Source organism: Meriones unguiculatus, chromosome 2 (assembly GCF_030254825.1).
Source record: "Meriones unguiculatus strain TT.TT164.6M chromosome 2, Bangor_MerUng_6.1, whole genome shotgun sequence".
NCBI lineage: Eukaryota > Metazoa > Chordata > Mammalia > Rodentia > Muridae > Meriones > Meriones unguiculatus.
Window position 1 is genome coordinate 53,501,008 of NC_083350.1, and position 16,686 is coordinate 53,517,693.

The following is a 16,686-nucleotide window of genomic DNA, read 5'->3' on the forward strand; positions in this document are numbered from 1 at the left end:
TGACAGTAACTTTATAGAAGCAAAATGAAACAGACTTAAGCACTAATCACAGATGACCTTGGATAATGTCACATACCGGAGTAAGAGAACTGGGAAACAAGTAAAATGAAAACAATGCTACATCACTAGTTGATTAAATGAGAACAGTTCTGTAAACATGAGAATTCAATAAAGAAGAACTACACTGAGATTCAGGGGATTGGATAGTGTTAGCTATTAAATTTCACTTGTCAGTTCAGTGTGACAATCCTAGCTATGGTTTCTAGCAGATTTAAAAGCTATCCTAAGAACTTTTAATCCTGACATCCACAATCACATAACATTAAAACATAAAAAAAAAAAAAAAAATCAGGAATAAAGTTAGGCCTGGCATACTGGCACAGCACTAGGAAGGCTGAAGCAGAAGGATCCTAAGTTTGAATCCACTCTGCGGAACACAGTCAGTTGGAAGCCACCCTGTACTACACAATGAGACTGTCTAAAACAGCAACAAAGAGCAAAGCAAAAAAAAATTAAAATGTTTAATCTGCCAATAAAAATTTTGTCATATTATTTACTCAAGTATAATTCTTTATTATTTTGAAAAATACTGAGACAAAATTGAAAATTCTCTTAAGACAACGACATAAACAATATTTAAAAGGGACTGTCTTGGAAGGACACTTATCCTGGAGGACCCCACAAAGCCACTGCTAGTCTAGTTTAGGGAGCCAGGAGGCGTGAGAGGTTGCTACAGACATGCACAGAAAGAAGGCAAAGACTCAATTTGAAGATGGACACTTTTAGACCTAAGTCAAGGTACAAGTAAATATCATTTAAATGTTTTAGACTGAGTATATCTTACGGATATTCACGAAATAGAAGTATATCTAAAATATTGATCTGTAGATTTTATTAAATTTCATTTAAAATGACAAAAAAGAAATAGAAATTTACTTAATAAATATAGGTCTTAAGTATCAGGCCTATAAAAAATTTCATTGTCCACAATTTTCACAAAGTAATTTACATTCTAAAGTGATTTGCTCTTGAGTGATCTAATTAATGGCATAAAAGCTAGACTAACAAAGGGAAAGATCCAGTTCCATACATAATGCATTAAGATTTCCTACAGGATTTATGTTAAATCAAAGCATCTGGCAGTCCTCGTGATATTAAAAAAAATCAAAGTGTTTGATACATTCCACTCACAAAACATTTATAATCTGATATAGCTCCTACTTTAAAAAGCAAAATATGCGTCTTCTCCTATCTGGGCTGTAGTTATGAGCTGTCATCTTGTAAATGGACTGCTCAGGGCGCTTACTCCTCTGCAGCTGTCTACAGCAAAGCCCTGCTGCAGTCACCACAGAAAGCCACTAGCACTGCATTCTGTGGTTAACAAAGACACTGCTATCTCTTTGCCACCCTATTCTCAGCGAGTTCTCTTACATGCTGTACAAAAGCGGGCACATTACTACTGAATAATATTTCGCCAGTAAACCAAAAGATCACTTGGGCTCAGCAGTACATGTCTTTTCTTCCTCCCATCCTTGGTAGCCCTTTCCGCTAGAGTCCACATCAGCCATCAGCTGCAGCTTTCTAAGCCCACTCTTGGCTACCACTGCCTGTGTCCTTGTGGCCAAGGAGGAAAAGCAGCCTTTCAAAGGGCTAGGGCTTTTCGCTCCTCGCCATGAATATGCTCCATTCTTTGTTGTCCTCTCCTCGTTTCCTTAGATACTGTTATTCCACTCCACTGTCAACAGGCATTATAAAAACAAAACGGCTTTCTCCCCAGCCTCCCCTGACCACTTCTATCCCTCCCCCTTTCTTCCTCGTCTGTCAAAATCCCAGGATCAGAAGCACAGGAAATCCATCTCCGGTGCTGCAGTGGGGGGTGGGGGAAGAGCGGGACGACGCCCCTGCCTCCTAGGCTTGGCATGTGGCAGCAGACCCTGTGCCAAGGAAAGGTCACCGGTTGAAGGCAGTCCACGGGAACACCACCTCCTCCCTCTCCTCTGCAGCAAGCCTGGCCATCCCAGCCCAGCACCTACCCCATTTTCGAGCCCGGCAGCACCTCCATTCTGTCTCCAGTGACACCCCGGCAGGCTGCGCCAATACAGCCACATGTCGGTCACGTGTGCCTGCGTTCAGCCAATCCGCAGGCTCCTGATTGGACTGGGGAGCGCCCTGGTCAGCATCCAGGGGATTACACAGCTGCTTCACGCCTCTGACCGCGCTTCACAGCAGGGTAGAGACCCACCCCACCGCACCGCACCGCACCGCACACCAAGCCTCCCGGGCGTCCTCACACCCCTACCAGGGAGCCTGATGCCAGCCGACACTCATAACCAGGAGATGCACAGGGATGAAAAACCCGAACGGGATGCGGGATACTGACGGTGGGAGGGGCAGTAATTAGATTCATTACCATAATTCACAAGCAGCAGAGAGACAATTCTAGTCCGTGAATTACAACGAACAACTTGACATCATTAACCTACTCGGTAAATGAACTCTAACTACGACCGTATTTAGGACAGTTACTAGAAAAGACATGATGACTGAACACCGTGACTTGTGTCTGACCTCAGAGTTCCAGCCTGGACTAAATGTTTTTGCTCCTCCCACCCTCTAGCCACTAGACCTCTCAGCAATTAAATTTCTTCTTTTATAAAACGAGAGCAAGCATAAAGTAGGAGTAAATGCAGAGCATATTTAAAGCACTCCCAAGCAGAGTAGCTGCTCTTAATTACTACTGATCATACTGCATACTCGACATTTCATTTACTGATTCGTGAGCTAGAAGGACAAGATTCACATTAAGTTCTAGTTTAATCGTTTGATTTAAGCTCTGATTTAAAAGAGGAAACTTTCAAAAAAAAACAAAACAAAACCGTATTTCTGAGACAGGGTCTCACACATCGCACGCTGGCCTCACACTTAAGAGAGCTAAGGATGACCTTGGACTTCTACCTCCTTGAGTGCTGGGATTAAAGGCATATGCCCTGACCCATGGTTTATAAGGAGCAAGACAATGAACTCAGGACTTCTCACATGCTAGGCAAGCACTCTACTGACTAGGCTACAGCCCTTCCCTAGCCCCTATCTACTTACCACGTTTTAAAAATAAACTCAACTTTAGAGTTCTGAAGTTTACTTATTATAACTTTTGTATACTTTCAAATAGTGTGACAAGAAGCTGCTAGTAACATTTTTGAGGCAAATTCACTTTATAAAACAGTATACACAGCAGTAAAAAACTAGGGGCTGGAGAGATAGTGTGGCGGTAAAGAACCATACTGCTCTTGCACGCCATCTGCCTGTTCCCTGCGGCCTGTAACTCCAGCTCCAGAGAAATTGGACTCCCTCTCCTGGCCTCAACTGGCAATGCACTCAGGTGCACAGAACCACACACAAATATACAAATAAAATAAAATTAAATCTTAAAAATAAAACAAAACAAAATAGGGTTATTTTTTTAAGGCAAAAATATGGGGGAATTTCTGTTTTTTTCTTGTGCACTGGGTCTTTCTGCTCCGTAAGTCTTTATATATGCCAACTGTGCTGGACATATTTGTGGCATGATAGTCTGGACTTCCACATTGAGCACATTATAACTGTAGTTGGAATTTTATACTAAAATCTTAAAATTAACATACTTAGAAAAAGAAGTCATACTGAACAAAGGAAACATGTGAATCAACTTATCAACTTGACTCTATCCTAAATGTCTCCCATGAAGTGGCGTGGTTTTACAAAGACTTTTAAGATCTTATTACGGGAAGTGCACCACTCAGTCTGTAGGACTCATTATACAGTCATCATCTATGACAAATTCAGAGTTTCTCACACAGGAGTGACCTTTGAAAGAAAAATTATCTTGCAAAATCAAAAATGTATTTTAAAAAGCTCCTCAAAATAATTTCCCAATAGTCTGTGAAACAATTAAGCCTGACACTCTTGACTCAGGCTATGAGTTACTAGTAACTTAAGCTATTACTTTAAGGAATCAGTTGGTAGTCATAGCTTGTCTAATTTTTATTACTTATACTAGTACTGGTCAGTGATTCAGTGACCAAGGATGCTGGAGAATGAACCCCAGGCCTCCTTATACATGGCCCATCAAATGACCATGCTTCAAAGAAGCTACAATATTATATGCTCATGAACCACTATGGTTCAATATAAAACACCCAAAGACTTGGATTATTCAGTAAAACTCAATTATCCAATAAAAGCCCTTTTAAGTCAGCTTACTCAAGACTGAATTTTACCTTAAAAAAATTACTATTTTAAAAACTCTAATTAAAAAACTTGAAGGTGATAATACATTTTGCTAAGTTTGACCACAATGCAAATCAATGAAGTGAATTAGTACCAGGCTGCAAGCTGCGTAGTCTGTCAGCTACGTTCTATGTTATGACTTGCATTACAGACACATGAATTAAAGCCAGTCCTGGGGGAGGAGAGATGGCTCAGCAGTTAAGAGCACCTGATGCTCTACCATGAGGGCTGGGGTCCAGCACTCTTGCTGAGTAGCTCCCAATCACTTGCAGCTCCAATGTCAAGAAACTGGGTACCTTCTTCTGGGCCCCACAAGCATCCCACTTATGCATACACTCTCACACAAATGCATGGAGTAACAAAAATTAATACATACTTTTATTCAGAATAACACTGAAATAAATTCTGTATTAAGACTTTTAACAATTTTTTCAGAAGTACGTCTAACTTTAAATAGCTGTTCATTTTGACCCTGTTTGTTTTTAGTAAATGGCTTCATTTGTGTTATTTATTTAGAAATGCAAATTTTATCTTTGAAAAATCTGAACCTTAAAAATAAAATACTATGACTATGCTGGACGCTGGTGGCAGACACCTTTAATTTCAGCACTCTGGAGGCAGAGGCAGGTAAATCTTTGAATTAGAGGCCAGTCTGGTCTACAGAGTGAGTTCCAAGACAGCCAGGGCTACACAAAGAAACCCTCGAAAACAAAAACAAAACAAACAAAAACCCCAACATATATATACACATATATTTACATATATATTAAAAAACATATACACGAACGTGCACATAGAATTCTTAGTCTCCAACTGTATATTCTATATTTTATATATTCATCAAGCCTAATTTACAGTTTCATGGCTTAATGGCTAAAGAATGCTTTTCCAGAGGACCTACATTCAGTTCCCATATAAGGAGGCCCATACTGTCCCTAAATCTATCTCCATGCCCTCTTCTGGCCTCAAAGGGCACCCATTCATACACGGGGCATACACAGACACACTTGCATGCCTGTGTGCATACACGCACAAATACAAATACATCTGTAAAAACTGATAGTTTTAAAAAACTGACAAGGATATTAACAATATTTAATTCTCTACGGTGAGTTAAAATTAGTACTTCTTTTGATTAGACTTAGTTGACTCTTGCTTTTGATAAACTCAACTGTCTCTTTACCAGAGAATTCAAACAGAACAGATTTCTGCCTACAAAGAGATGCAATTCCAGAGTACATGATGCCTTTTCCTGGCCTCTGGCAGGCACCAAGCATGTCCATGATACAGACACACCTGTAGGTAGAATACCCATGCACATAAAAAAAAAATTTTTTTTTAAACAAGAGGGAGGGATAGAGTTCACTAAGAGTGAACTTAAAATGCTGATTCCATTCCATTAGGTTAACCTAATATGCAAGATCAAAGTCTCTGCCCTTAGCATCCTTCAGGGCTAGTTGTCCCACTGTGTTCTCTCTAAAGTCTTTTCTTGATAAGGTAGGCATGATCTAACCTGCCATCTTTCACCCATACAACACTTACTTTAGCTTATGTAGTAAAACGTACATTACATGTCTCAGTCCTGTCTAAATGTATTAATTGATATTGGGTTCATTGTTCTGTCATTCACTAAGTTCACTAAGACTGGGTTCAATTCTAGTACCACCAAAATCAAAATGAGACAAAAAATAAAGAAAAATATTTATACTGTAAAAAACTCAACATTATATATATTACTAAAATGTTAAAAACCTCATGACTGCTAACAATAGGTTAGTTAACTGTACCTTTGATACCTTTCCAAAATAATTAAAATATTGTAGGAAATAGCATAATTACATAATTCATGTGATATAAGAACAGAACATTGTGACTTTGGGGGTCGAGGCTGGGGAGATCCAAAGCCCTGCGCATGCATGTAGTGTATCACTAAGCTGCAACCCAGGCTCTGCATTTTCTCTTAACATTTTAAAGAGCAATTTTATTTTTAATGATGTGTATGTGTGTAAGTCTGTGTAGATATGTATATGTGCATACAAAAAAGGGCTGGATATACAGTCCAGTGGAAGAGCGCTTGCTTATCACTAACAAGACCCCCAGTAATCAAACAAACAGCTCTGCTCCCAAAATCTTAATGACTGCTCCTTCACGCCCTCCATATTTAGAGACGCCCTCCATGATAGCCTTGCCACCACCATTCTGCTCCTCACTCTATCACACATGGTGTTCGGCACTCGCTCCAGGCATCTGAAAGAGAACACGTTCTATCGAGACATTTATTAAGCTGTCTTCTCGTTGTTTCCCACACTAGAACATACACACCATGAAGACAGAGAAGTTTCTCTCAGATCTGGTACAGTTAGTGTTTTATGTATTTTGTTCAATGCATGAATATGAATGACAGAACAATGAACCCAATATCAATTAATACATTTAGACAGGACTGAGACATGTAATGTACGTTTTACTACATAAGCTAAAGTAAGTGTTGTATGGGTGAAAGATGGCAGGTTAGATCATGCCTACCTTATCAAGAAAAGACTTTAGAGAGAACACAGTGGGACAACTAGCCCTGAAGGATGCTAAGGGCAGAGACTTTGATCTTACGTATTAGGTTAACCTAATGGAATGGAATCAGCATTTTAAAATAAGGAAGAATGTATGGCTAGAGTAAAAGCTACAAAAAGCTACAGGACTGGTATCTCTTCCTACTCAAAAAAAAAAAAATCACAAATTCTATCCATAAAATTAACAGCTAAGCGTAATGGTCAAAAGTATTTTCAACTGGAAAAACATGTTTCTAAGAAAAAGAATACACTACAGACTGTAGTAGGAATTTTATTTATCAACTTTTAAATTTGTGTATAAGCAAGCAAATTCTTTTTTCTAAGTTCTTAATATACTAAGCTGTTAAAGCTCCAGTGTCAAGACACACAATAAACTATTCCTTCTTAGACAACAAAATTTGTTACTAAAGTCTAAGGTATATTATGATTCCTCTACCACTGCATTTTCTGCTTAGGAGTAATTTATCCATTTGAAGTCTTTTGTAGTTCCATATAACTTTTAGAGTTGTTTCCTATTTCTGTAAATAATTTCACTGGTATTTAGAGGATCTAATAAAATTATTATCAGAAAAAGAACTCTAAAAAAAAAAAGAAAATCACAAAATATACTTCAGACCATAGTGACAAAACCAGCACAGTACAGACACAAAGACTGGCAGTGTGTCCATGGGACAGAAAATAAACCTCCTGGTTTTGAGAAAGGTATCAACAAAACAAAACAAACAAACAAAAAAAAAAAAAAAAAGAAAGAAAGAAAAGAAAAAGTGCCCCAGAAAAAAGACATCCTCAAATGGTTCTGGGAAAACTATGCAGTCACCTGTACAAGGATGAGACTTGATCCCTCTCTCTCACCCTGCACAAAAATAAATTCAAAATGGATGAAAGACTTTAATGTAGGACTTGAAACTTAAAAACAGCTAGAGGAAAACAAATAATGAAAACACTTCAAGACAGAAGCAGAGGCAAGGACTTTCTGAAAAGGAGAGCAGTAGCCCAGGAAATAATAGCAGGGTTGACTGATGGATTTCATGAAATTAGAAGCTTCTACAAAGTAAAAAACAAACAAACAAACAAAAAAAAAAACAGCTCACTAAAGAGGAAAGTCTTTGTCTACTGTACAATGCGCAAGGGCTGAACATCTAAAATACATATTTAAAAAGACTCTAAAAATCAAACAAAAATATCCAATAATCTAACGATCAGATAGTTCTCAAAAAGAGAAATACAAATAGCAAAAAAAAAAAAAAAAAAAAAAACCCTTAAAACCCAGCATCCTCAGCCATCTGGAAAATGTAAATAAAGATTCCGCTGAGAGCTGGGGAAGATGGCTCCACATGAAATTGTGCCCACTGCACACATACCAGGACCTGGGTTTGGAGACCCAGCACCCACACTGAGGCTGAGTGCAGCAGTTAGGGCCTAAAACCCCAGTGCCGGGCAATTGACAGGAGCAACCCAGAGGCTTCTTTTGCGAGAGTCAGTCAACCTAGCAATTCTGGCTTCAGTGAGACCCTGTGTCCAAAAGTAGGTGTGGGTTTGGGAAAGAAAAGATAGAAGATGGTGAATATTGACCTCTGGCCTCCATATACATCACCCCACATGGACCCCCACCCCTTATACACACACACACACACACACAGGTTTCAGCAAATCAGAATGGTAGTGAAGAGGTGGGATGCAATGGATACCACACACATACACATTGCTGGTGAGACTGTAAATTAAATTAGTGTGGTCACTACAAAATTAGCATGGAGGTTTCTCAAAAAATTAACACTAGTACCACCAAAGGACTTAGCCATAGCACTCCTCAGTACACTCCCAAAGGAACCTGAGTCACCAAACCACCAAGATACTTGAACATTCATGTTGACTGTGGGAATAGTCACAACCGAAATGGAATCTGCCTAGGTGTCCATCACACATAGATGTGGTAAAAATATAGGGGAAGAATTTTATTTAGCCATAGGAAAAAAAATTGTAATAATTGCAGGGAAATGGGTAGAACCACATAAAGTGAAATAAGCCAGGCTTAAACAAATACTGTTTTCACTCATATGTAAAATACAAATTTTGTGTATGTATGCACATGTGTGCATACACGCTTGAGTGCACATGACAAAAAGGCAGGTTATTTAGGGCGGAAGTTAAATGAGGTAAGACAAATATGTTTCCTCTCATGCAAAATCAATAATCTATCTATCTATCTATCTATCTACCTACCTGACATGACTACAAAGGGAGGGCTATTTGAGAGCAAAGAGCACAGAGCCCTTTTTTTGAGAAATTATTTCTCCTGTTAAAACAGGATTAAAATTTCTCATTAATATTTCAGGTACCATAAAATGCCTATGTTATTTGATGAAATATTTATCAGCTTATAATACAAATTAGCACTTGAAATGTATCAGAACTGGCAAGGAAAAATTCTGTTTGTATTTAACTTTAAACCTGAACTTGGATTAGGAAAGAATCAATATAGTGCCTAATAAATGCTATGACTAGACTTTAAATCAAATTCTCCTGACAAAAGATTGATTTTCATGCCAATATATTCCAATTCTACTTGTCTGTATGCTTTCTGTTGTTTTTTAATTTTTGGGACAACGTCTCCTGAGGCCCAGACTGGGACCCTGAACTGAGTGCTGGACCACACATATGCGCCCTGATCCTTGGCAATATCCCTAAGCTTGTACTCCCAGAGAAAACACAACCCTGTTTCTCTACCGCATTACAGATGGCAGCATCACCTACTGATAAGCCGGTTTCTTCTTTTGAGCATCTTCCCTTCCTCTTGCTTTCTGCTGAACGTTAAACATTAGCATCTGTGTATATGAAGGTAAATGCTTGTTATTATAGGCCAAAGAATCCAAGTTTGCTAAATGGAAAACAGATTCTAACCCTTCTCTAACGTAACAGGATGTTGTCACTCAGAACAGGAGATGCAGAGCTTCTTGGGCTACTACAAGTAGTAACACAGATTTCATTTCATTCCAGTAAGAACAAGTCACTAACCAACGGATTTATAATGAATGTTTAATATTACATCCCGAGAGATAAGAATGAATTCAATGCACCAATTACATGTGAACCCTCCTTCAAATCACATCTGATGGCCGCTTCCTGTGCTGGGGACTGAGGGCTTCTGAATGCTAAGCATGTCTTCCACCACTAAATACACTCCCAGTCCAACTAACGCTTTTAGAACTGAAGCATCATATAATTTTATAAGTCTTTAAAAATGTCTTTTGTAGAGGTATCCAAGGTCAGGTAGAATTAAAACATTACATGGGTTCTTTTATAGAAGCCAAAAGTAAGATTCAAAAATGTCATCTCACATTCAAATACCTTTCTCAACTGATAACAAAAAGTCTCTTTGATCTTAAATCATCCTCTACCCCACACGACATGAAAAGGGCCTTTTCTTAATCTTAATCTCTCCCTAAAGTTCTGCTATTCAATTCAAAAAACAGACTCACCCAATAAAACAGGTGGGGTAGAAAAGGAGCACGTTTCCAAGTGTTCTTTCATGACTAAAAATACAAAGTTCCTCTCTCTCTCAATTTGCTAGCTGTCCCACAGAAACTGACTATATAAAAATCCCATCAGCCTACAAGGAGAGGGTTGACATTGCCCAGTTACCAATACGGGATAGAGTACGGGAAAACAAACAAGCAACACTATTCTGGCCCTAAGAACAGTATGCTGCTTGCAAAATTCTGAATGTACAAAGGAAGTAGGTTCTTCTTTAGCTCTGGGAAACAGAACTGAGTGGCGCTCTCACTGTTCAGAAACACAGCTGGCTATTTCACTTTACATTTATAACTATAGACATGAAAGGGTAGTCAACACTGCCTAGCAGGACTACTCTATTTCCTAGACAGCTTGCTTTGCTACTGAGTTTTTCATGTCTCCTCAAACCTATAATAAATCTATTTTTACTGCCTATGATATGGTCAGTTAAATTCCAGGCTTAACAGGGCAGATGCATATGAACTCATAGTGACTATAACAGCATGTGCAAGACCTGCACAAGCTCTAGCTGGACAAAATCCCAGCTGAGGTGTGTGTGTGTGTGTGTGTGTGTGTGTGTGTGTCTGTGTGTGTGTGTAGCTGAGGGGCTATTAACATCTGGTGGCTTCTGGGAGAGGGAGAGTCAGTTGTGTGTTTTCTTTTTAATGATGTGACCCATTAGGCTGACCACACACCAAATCAGGTTCCAATTCTTTACTAGCTGACAACACAAGCTGGACTTGATGGAGAAAGAAGAAAAAGAAGCAGCAATCTCAAATTTGGATACAAAGGGATGGGAGGGTTGAAGGCAACAATATTTCTAACATATATCAAATGAAAATCTCAAAGAATTAATATAATTATTTTTAAGATTTATTTATTTACTTATCTAATATCTATGAGTGCTCTATGAGGGCATCAGGTCCCATTATAGATGACTGTGATGGTAACTGAACTCAAGATCTCTGGAGGAGGAGCCAGTACTCTTAACTGCTTAGCCATCTCTCCAGCCCTAATACAACTATTTAACAATGAAAATGATATGAAAACTACTTACATAATCTACCAGACATTACAGTTATAATTATATCTTTAGCATGTCTTTTCCTGAGAAGACAAATAAATTGACTATTTTACCCAGATTCAGAGGGTGCTGCAGACAAAGAAAGGATTCCACCCAAGAGCAGCTAGGGTACCAATGAGGTCGCTGGGTTGCTTATAGGAGAACGATAAATAAGAAACTGAGGCAGCTGGACTACTGAAGACCTCCAGTCCCAGCTGTGGGGAACAAGTTAGGCCTGAAGGGCATTACAGAAATGGTGACCTAACACGGCCAATCAAAATTAACTACACCACCAACTTCCAACACAGAGCTGCCACCCTGCAAATCCTGCCCTTGACTACAGTCAACCCATTATACGGACAGCAAACAAACAAAAGGGCCACTAGCATATACACAAAGCCAGCCTCCTTTGGCGGGAGCAGCTCCCTTGCAGTATTCTCTATAAACTGGCCTTTCCCACTCGGCTCTGACTTGGTGAGTTCTTCCACTGCTAACAACATGCTGCAGACTCCAGTACACCTCAAGATTATATGCAGCTGGGAGCAGTGGCTGGTGAACTTCATTATGGCCACCGCAGACCAGGCTGCCTGTACCACTGTTGTTGTTTCTTTTGTTCCAATTCTTCCAACTGTTCAATTTCTCCATACTGTTTCCATCTCACAGAAATCTCCCTGCCTCAGCCTATCAAGTGCTGCAATTCTAGGCACGAGTCATCTCACTCAACCATCTGTTTTTCTGTTCTATTCCACTGCCATGAGTAGGCTAACCTTACTCCTCTAACTACTCATTACAAATCTCCTATCTTAAATTTCTGTCAAAGACATGCCAAAGTCCATCTTTTTCATGTTTGACAAAGCTCACCACTCTCTTCCTTCTTAAACAGACTTAAGTCTTGGCTTCTATGGCATGTTCTAATGGGTTTCCTCTTCCTCCTAATTTCACTTCAGAGCCCTGCCTCTTCACTAGTCATCTAAGGGCTGGAGTATCTCCGAGTTTATTCTAGGACTGTCTACTTACATTATTACTATTATTTTCTCATCCAGTAGCTTTAAATACCAAACTACATTATGCTAAATCTTAAACCGCTATTTCTATCTTAACCTCATCCCCTGAATATTCATCTACCCACCTGATATTTCATTTGGATGCATGAAACATATGAGGTAAATAAACACATGATTCACAGACTTTGCTTTTATCATACTCTCTACAACTAAATATTTCAAGCTCTTTTCTAAAAAAATCACTTTTGCTATTTTTATTACTTTGGATGTGTTTATGTGTACCTGTGTGTTTGAAGGCCACGGTTAATGTTTAATACATTCTTCAATTCCTCTTCACCTCATTTTTTGAGATAGTGTCTCCCACTGAACCTGGAGCTTACCAATTTGGCCAGAGGTGGTGGAGCAGTAAGCCCCAAGGATCCTCCTGTGTGTCTGCCTTACCCAGTGTGGAGATCACAGGTGAATGCTGCCATGTCTGGCTTTTATATGGGTGCTGAGGCTCTCAACTCAGATCCTGATGCTTGTGCGGAAAGCATGCTAACTGACAGTCATCTCCCTAGCCCGTCAGAAGCTCTATTTGAATAATTAGTAATTTTCCAACTCTATCTTATACTGTGGTAGTCTTATTCTTCCATACTATTCAAGCAGCATAATTATTCCAATATCTTAAATTTATGCAGATTACAGCTAGAATTCATACCTTTATGAATGAAAGATACCCTATGCCCATTAAGATGTGGATGACAATCCACTGGCTAGATTGAAGGAGTAACAACAAGAGTCAGCCAACAGTGATGGTTAATCTTATGTGTCACCTTGATTGTTGAGGGATATCCAACTCTGGAATTATTTCTGAGTGTACCTATGAGAGTATTTCTAGAAGAGACTAGCATCTCAATCAGCAGACAGTAAAGGTCTAGCCTCACCCACATGGACAGACATCACCTAGCCTGTTGAGATCCAGGCAGAACAAAAAGACAAGGATGAGCTCTGTGTCCTTGGGTTAAGACAGCAGAGCTCCTTGTCCGTGTGTCTGACTCCAGGGTGTCACTCATACCCTTCCTCCACCATTCACAGGCCTTCTGACTCAGAATGAATTGCACTGAACCAAGAACGTTTCTCTAGTATGGTTAGGTAGAGAACAAGGACCCTGAGTTGACTACAGGCACTGAACCAAGAATGTTACTCTAATCCTTATGTGTACGGCTAGGCTGAGAAACAACAACCACTTTTCAAGATGCTCACCAGTGACTTTGAGACTTTGGAGCCAAGGCTTTTCTTTGTGTGTGCTCTCCTATACTAAGGCTGACCTGGGTTATGAAGGAGATGCTATAAGAGATGCTCCAAAGCTAGGGGACGGAAACCATGACTGCTTACTCTAGAACCAGCCACAATGTCCTCAGGATACTTAATTAACCCAGCAGAAAGGCCAACATGAGAGGGCCAGATGAACACCAACCTGTCAGCCGGTTGGAAGAGAATTTTCTAGCTCTAGTCAAGTTGACAAAAATTGTTTACATAGGTAAGCAATGAGCAAGAGACTCAAGATTCTCTCGACTTACCCTGGTAATTCCAATGGAAATTGCTTTAAATTCCCTGCCCACATGGCTTAGCAACTAAGCTGGCCCAGCCACATTTCTGTTATCTCTGATCACTGAGTCACTTTTAAACTCCAAACAGTAAGATTTCCAAACAGAAGCGCTAAGTGAACAGAGGCTGTTTATTGTCATCTAATATCTGCTTTATGGTGTTTGAAATGAGAAGTCTGCTGTAGGATGAACAAGTTATCAATGAAAATTCTTAAGTACATCAAGTTCCTGAATGCTAACATTCCCAATAATATATATTTCTGCCCTCCAAAATAATACCCAAAGCAGTTTTTTGAAATTTTTGTTTCTGTGGGAGAGAACCTGAAAAGACAAGAAAGTGGTAAGTGACTGTCTCTGCTTCATCAGATGACTGGGAGGCAAGTACAGGAGATTTACTTTTGTTTTATATACACAGACTTGCAGTTTTGAAATGCATACTGCAGGCATGCAATACCTATTCAAAGATCAATTTTAAAGTTTCTTGACAAAGCTGAATTATTTTATGTTTATAATGGGAATGACAAGCCAGGTACAGTAGCCCATGCCTGTAATCCCAGGGAGGCAGATCTCTGTGAGTTTAAGGCCAGCCTGGTCTACAAAGCAAGCCCAGGTCAGCCAAGACTACACAGAGAAACCCTGTCTGAAGAAGAAGAGGAGAGGAAGAGGAGGAAGAAAAAGAAGGAAAAGGGAATGATAGGCAGTTGGGGGTTGTACACATCTGTAATCCCAGCATTTGGAAGGCAGAGGCAGGTGAATCTCGGTGAGTTCCAGGCCAGCCTGGTCTACAGAGTGAGTTCCAGGACAGCTGGGGCTATACAGAGAAACCTTGCCTCAAAAAACAAAAATAAACAAAAAAGCAAAAATGGGAGTGATAATTGGGAGAGATGGCTCAACTGACAGAGCGTTTATCTTGTAAGCAACAAGGACCTAAATTTAGAGCCCACACCTAAAATCTGGGTACAGCGACGCACTCTCAGTCCCAGCTGTTGGTGAGACAGGACAAGATCCCTGAAACTCACTGGACAGCCAACCTAGCTTCTTTGGCAAGCTACAAACCACGGATGGCATCTAACAAATAATACCTGAGCCTGTCATCTGATCTCCACATGCACATATGTTCACCACCACATACGAACATGTGTACATACACAGTGGGAAACTTCAAACTACCTTAGTTAACTACTTTTAGAATGAAATTATGCTCATTACCTCTCTCTTCACTCCTTCTTAGTGACAGGGATTGAACCCATGACCTTGTTCCTGTTACACAAGTTTCTACCATTGTCATTCCAGCCATTTATTCCTTGGAGGGTGGGAGAGGGGCAACTATTCTAAGGTTTAAGACCAATAAGCAAGTGTTTCAGTTTTACTGTTTCTGTAAAATAGGTGTTCCATATTATCAACACGGAAGATGTAGCTAAAAAGCATAAAATATGTTATGCCTTCATCTTGAAGACTTATATGTGAATGACATAGAAATTCAATGGTTTGTCCTGATTTATATAAAGCTATTGTGGTCCTGTGAATAAGAACAGCCTCCAAGCCAGGGATCCTCCTATATCTACCTCCCGAGCACCTAGCATTACAGAACGCACCACCACCCCTGGCTTTTCTGTGTGGGTTCTGGGGACTGAACTCAGGTCTCAGAGCTTGCCAGGCAAACACTTTACCAACTCAGCCATCCCCATCACCATTTTTGATGAGTGCCTTTACTGTTCAATAACAAAGGTCAACAGAAACAAATGTATTATAGATAAGCGGGACTTTACTAAAATTTCAAAATTTTGTGCACTAAAGGAGATTACCAGCAAGCACATAGACAACTCATAGAATGGGAGAAAATGAAAATCTTTTATCTGATAAGGAACTGCTATCTACAATATGTGAGGTATTAAAAACCCAAATGTTTAAAAATTAAGCAAAGGGCCAGATGTGGTGGTGCAGGCGGGTAATTCCAGCTCTCTGGGAAGTGGAAGCAGGCAGACCTCTGTGAGTTCGAGGCCAGCCTAAACTACAAAGGGAGTCCAGGACAGCCAAAGGCCACACAGAGAACTCAAAAACAAGCAAACAAACAAGAATAGCCTCCATAGGCTCATGTATCTGAATGCTTAGTCAACGGAAGTGGTGCTACTTGGAAAGAAAGGACTAGGAGATGTGGCTTTGTTGGAGTAGGTTCAGCATTGGTGGAAGAAATGTGTCACACAGGGTGGGCTTAGAGGTTCCAAAAGCCTAAGCCAGGCCCAGTCTCTCTCTTCCTGCTGCCAGATGTACAAGTCTCAGCTACTTCTCCAGTACCACGTCTGTGTGTCACCAGTACCACGTCTGTGTGTCACCAGTACCACGTCTGTGTGTCACCGTGCTCCCTGCCACGAGAATGGACTGATCCTCTGAAACTATAACCAACTTCCAATTAAACGCTTTCCTTTTAAGAATTGCTGTGGCCATGGGGTCTCTTCACAGCAATAAAACACTAAGACAGCTGCCAAATTTGAATCCAGGTTTCCTTTTTCTAAGAACCAAAGGCAATTAATTCTCATAAAGGTAAAAGAATATATTAATTTATCAACAGATTTTCCTTATACCAATGGTGGGTGATTAATTTCAATGACAGTGAGTATATACCTAGCTAAGAATTAAATTGTATAAAATACTCAAAGTAAATGGTAACTGCAGATCGAATAATA

General features: G+C 39.8%; 1 protein-coding gene across 13 annotated transcripts in view; it reads right to left on the minus strand.

Moving 5' to 3' along the window:
- Window positions 1-16,686, minus strand: part of Apc (APC regulator of WNT signaling pathway) — a 98,376-nt gene that overhangs the window by 71,514 nt on the left and 10,176 nt on the right. For 3 of the 13 annotated variants that reach the window (XM_060377487.1, XM_060377493.1, XM_060377484.1), the window contains exon 1: window positions 2,034-2,177. The exons of 8 other annotated variants lie outside the window; for them this stretch is intronic. In XM_060377487.1, the coding sequence (XP_060233470.1) occupies window positions 2,034-2,108 (75 nt within the window). In that variant the 5' untranslated portion in view covers window positions 2,109-2,177. Of the gene's footprint in view, window positions 1-2,033; window positions 2,179-16,686 lie in introns of those variants that run through there. 2 more of the 13 variants (XM_060377481.1, XM_060377477.1) reach the window with 2 other exon arrangements.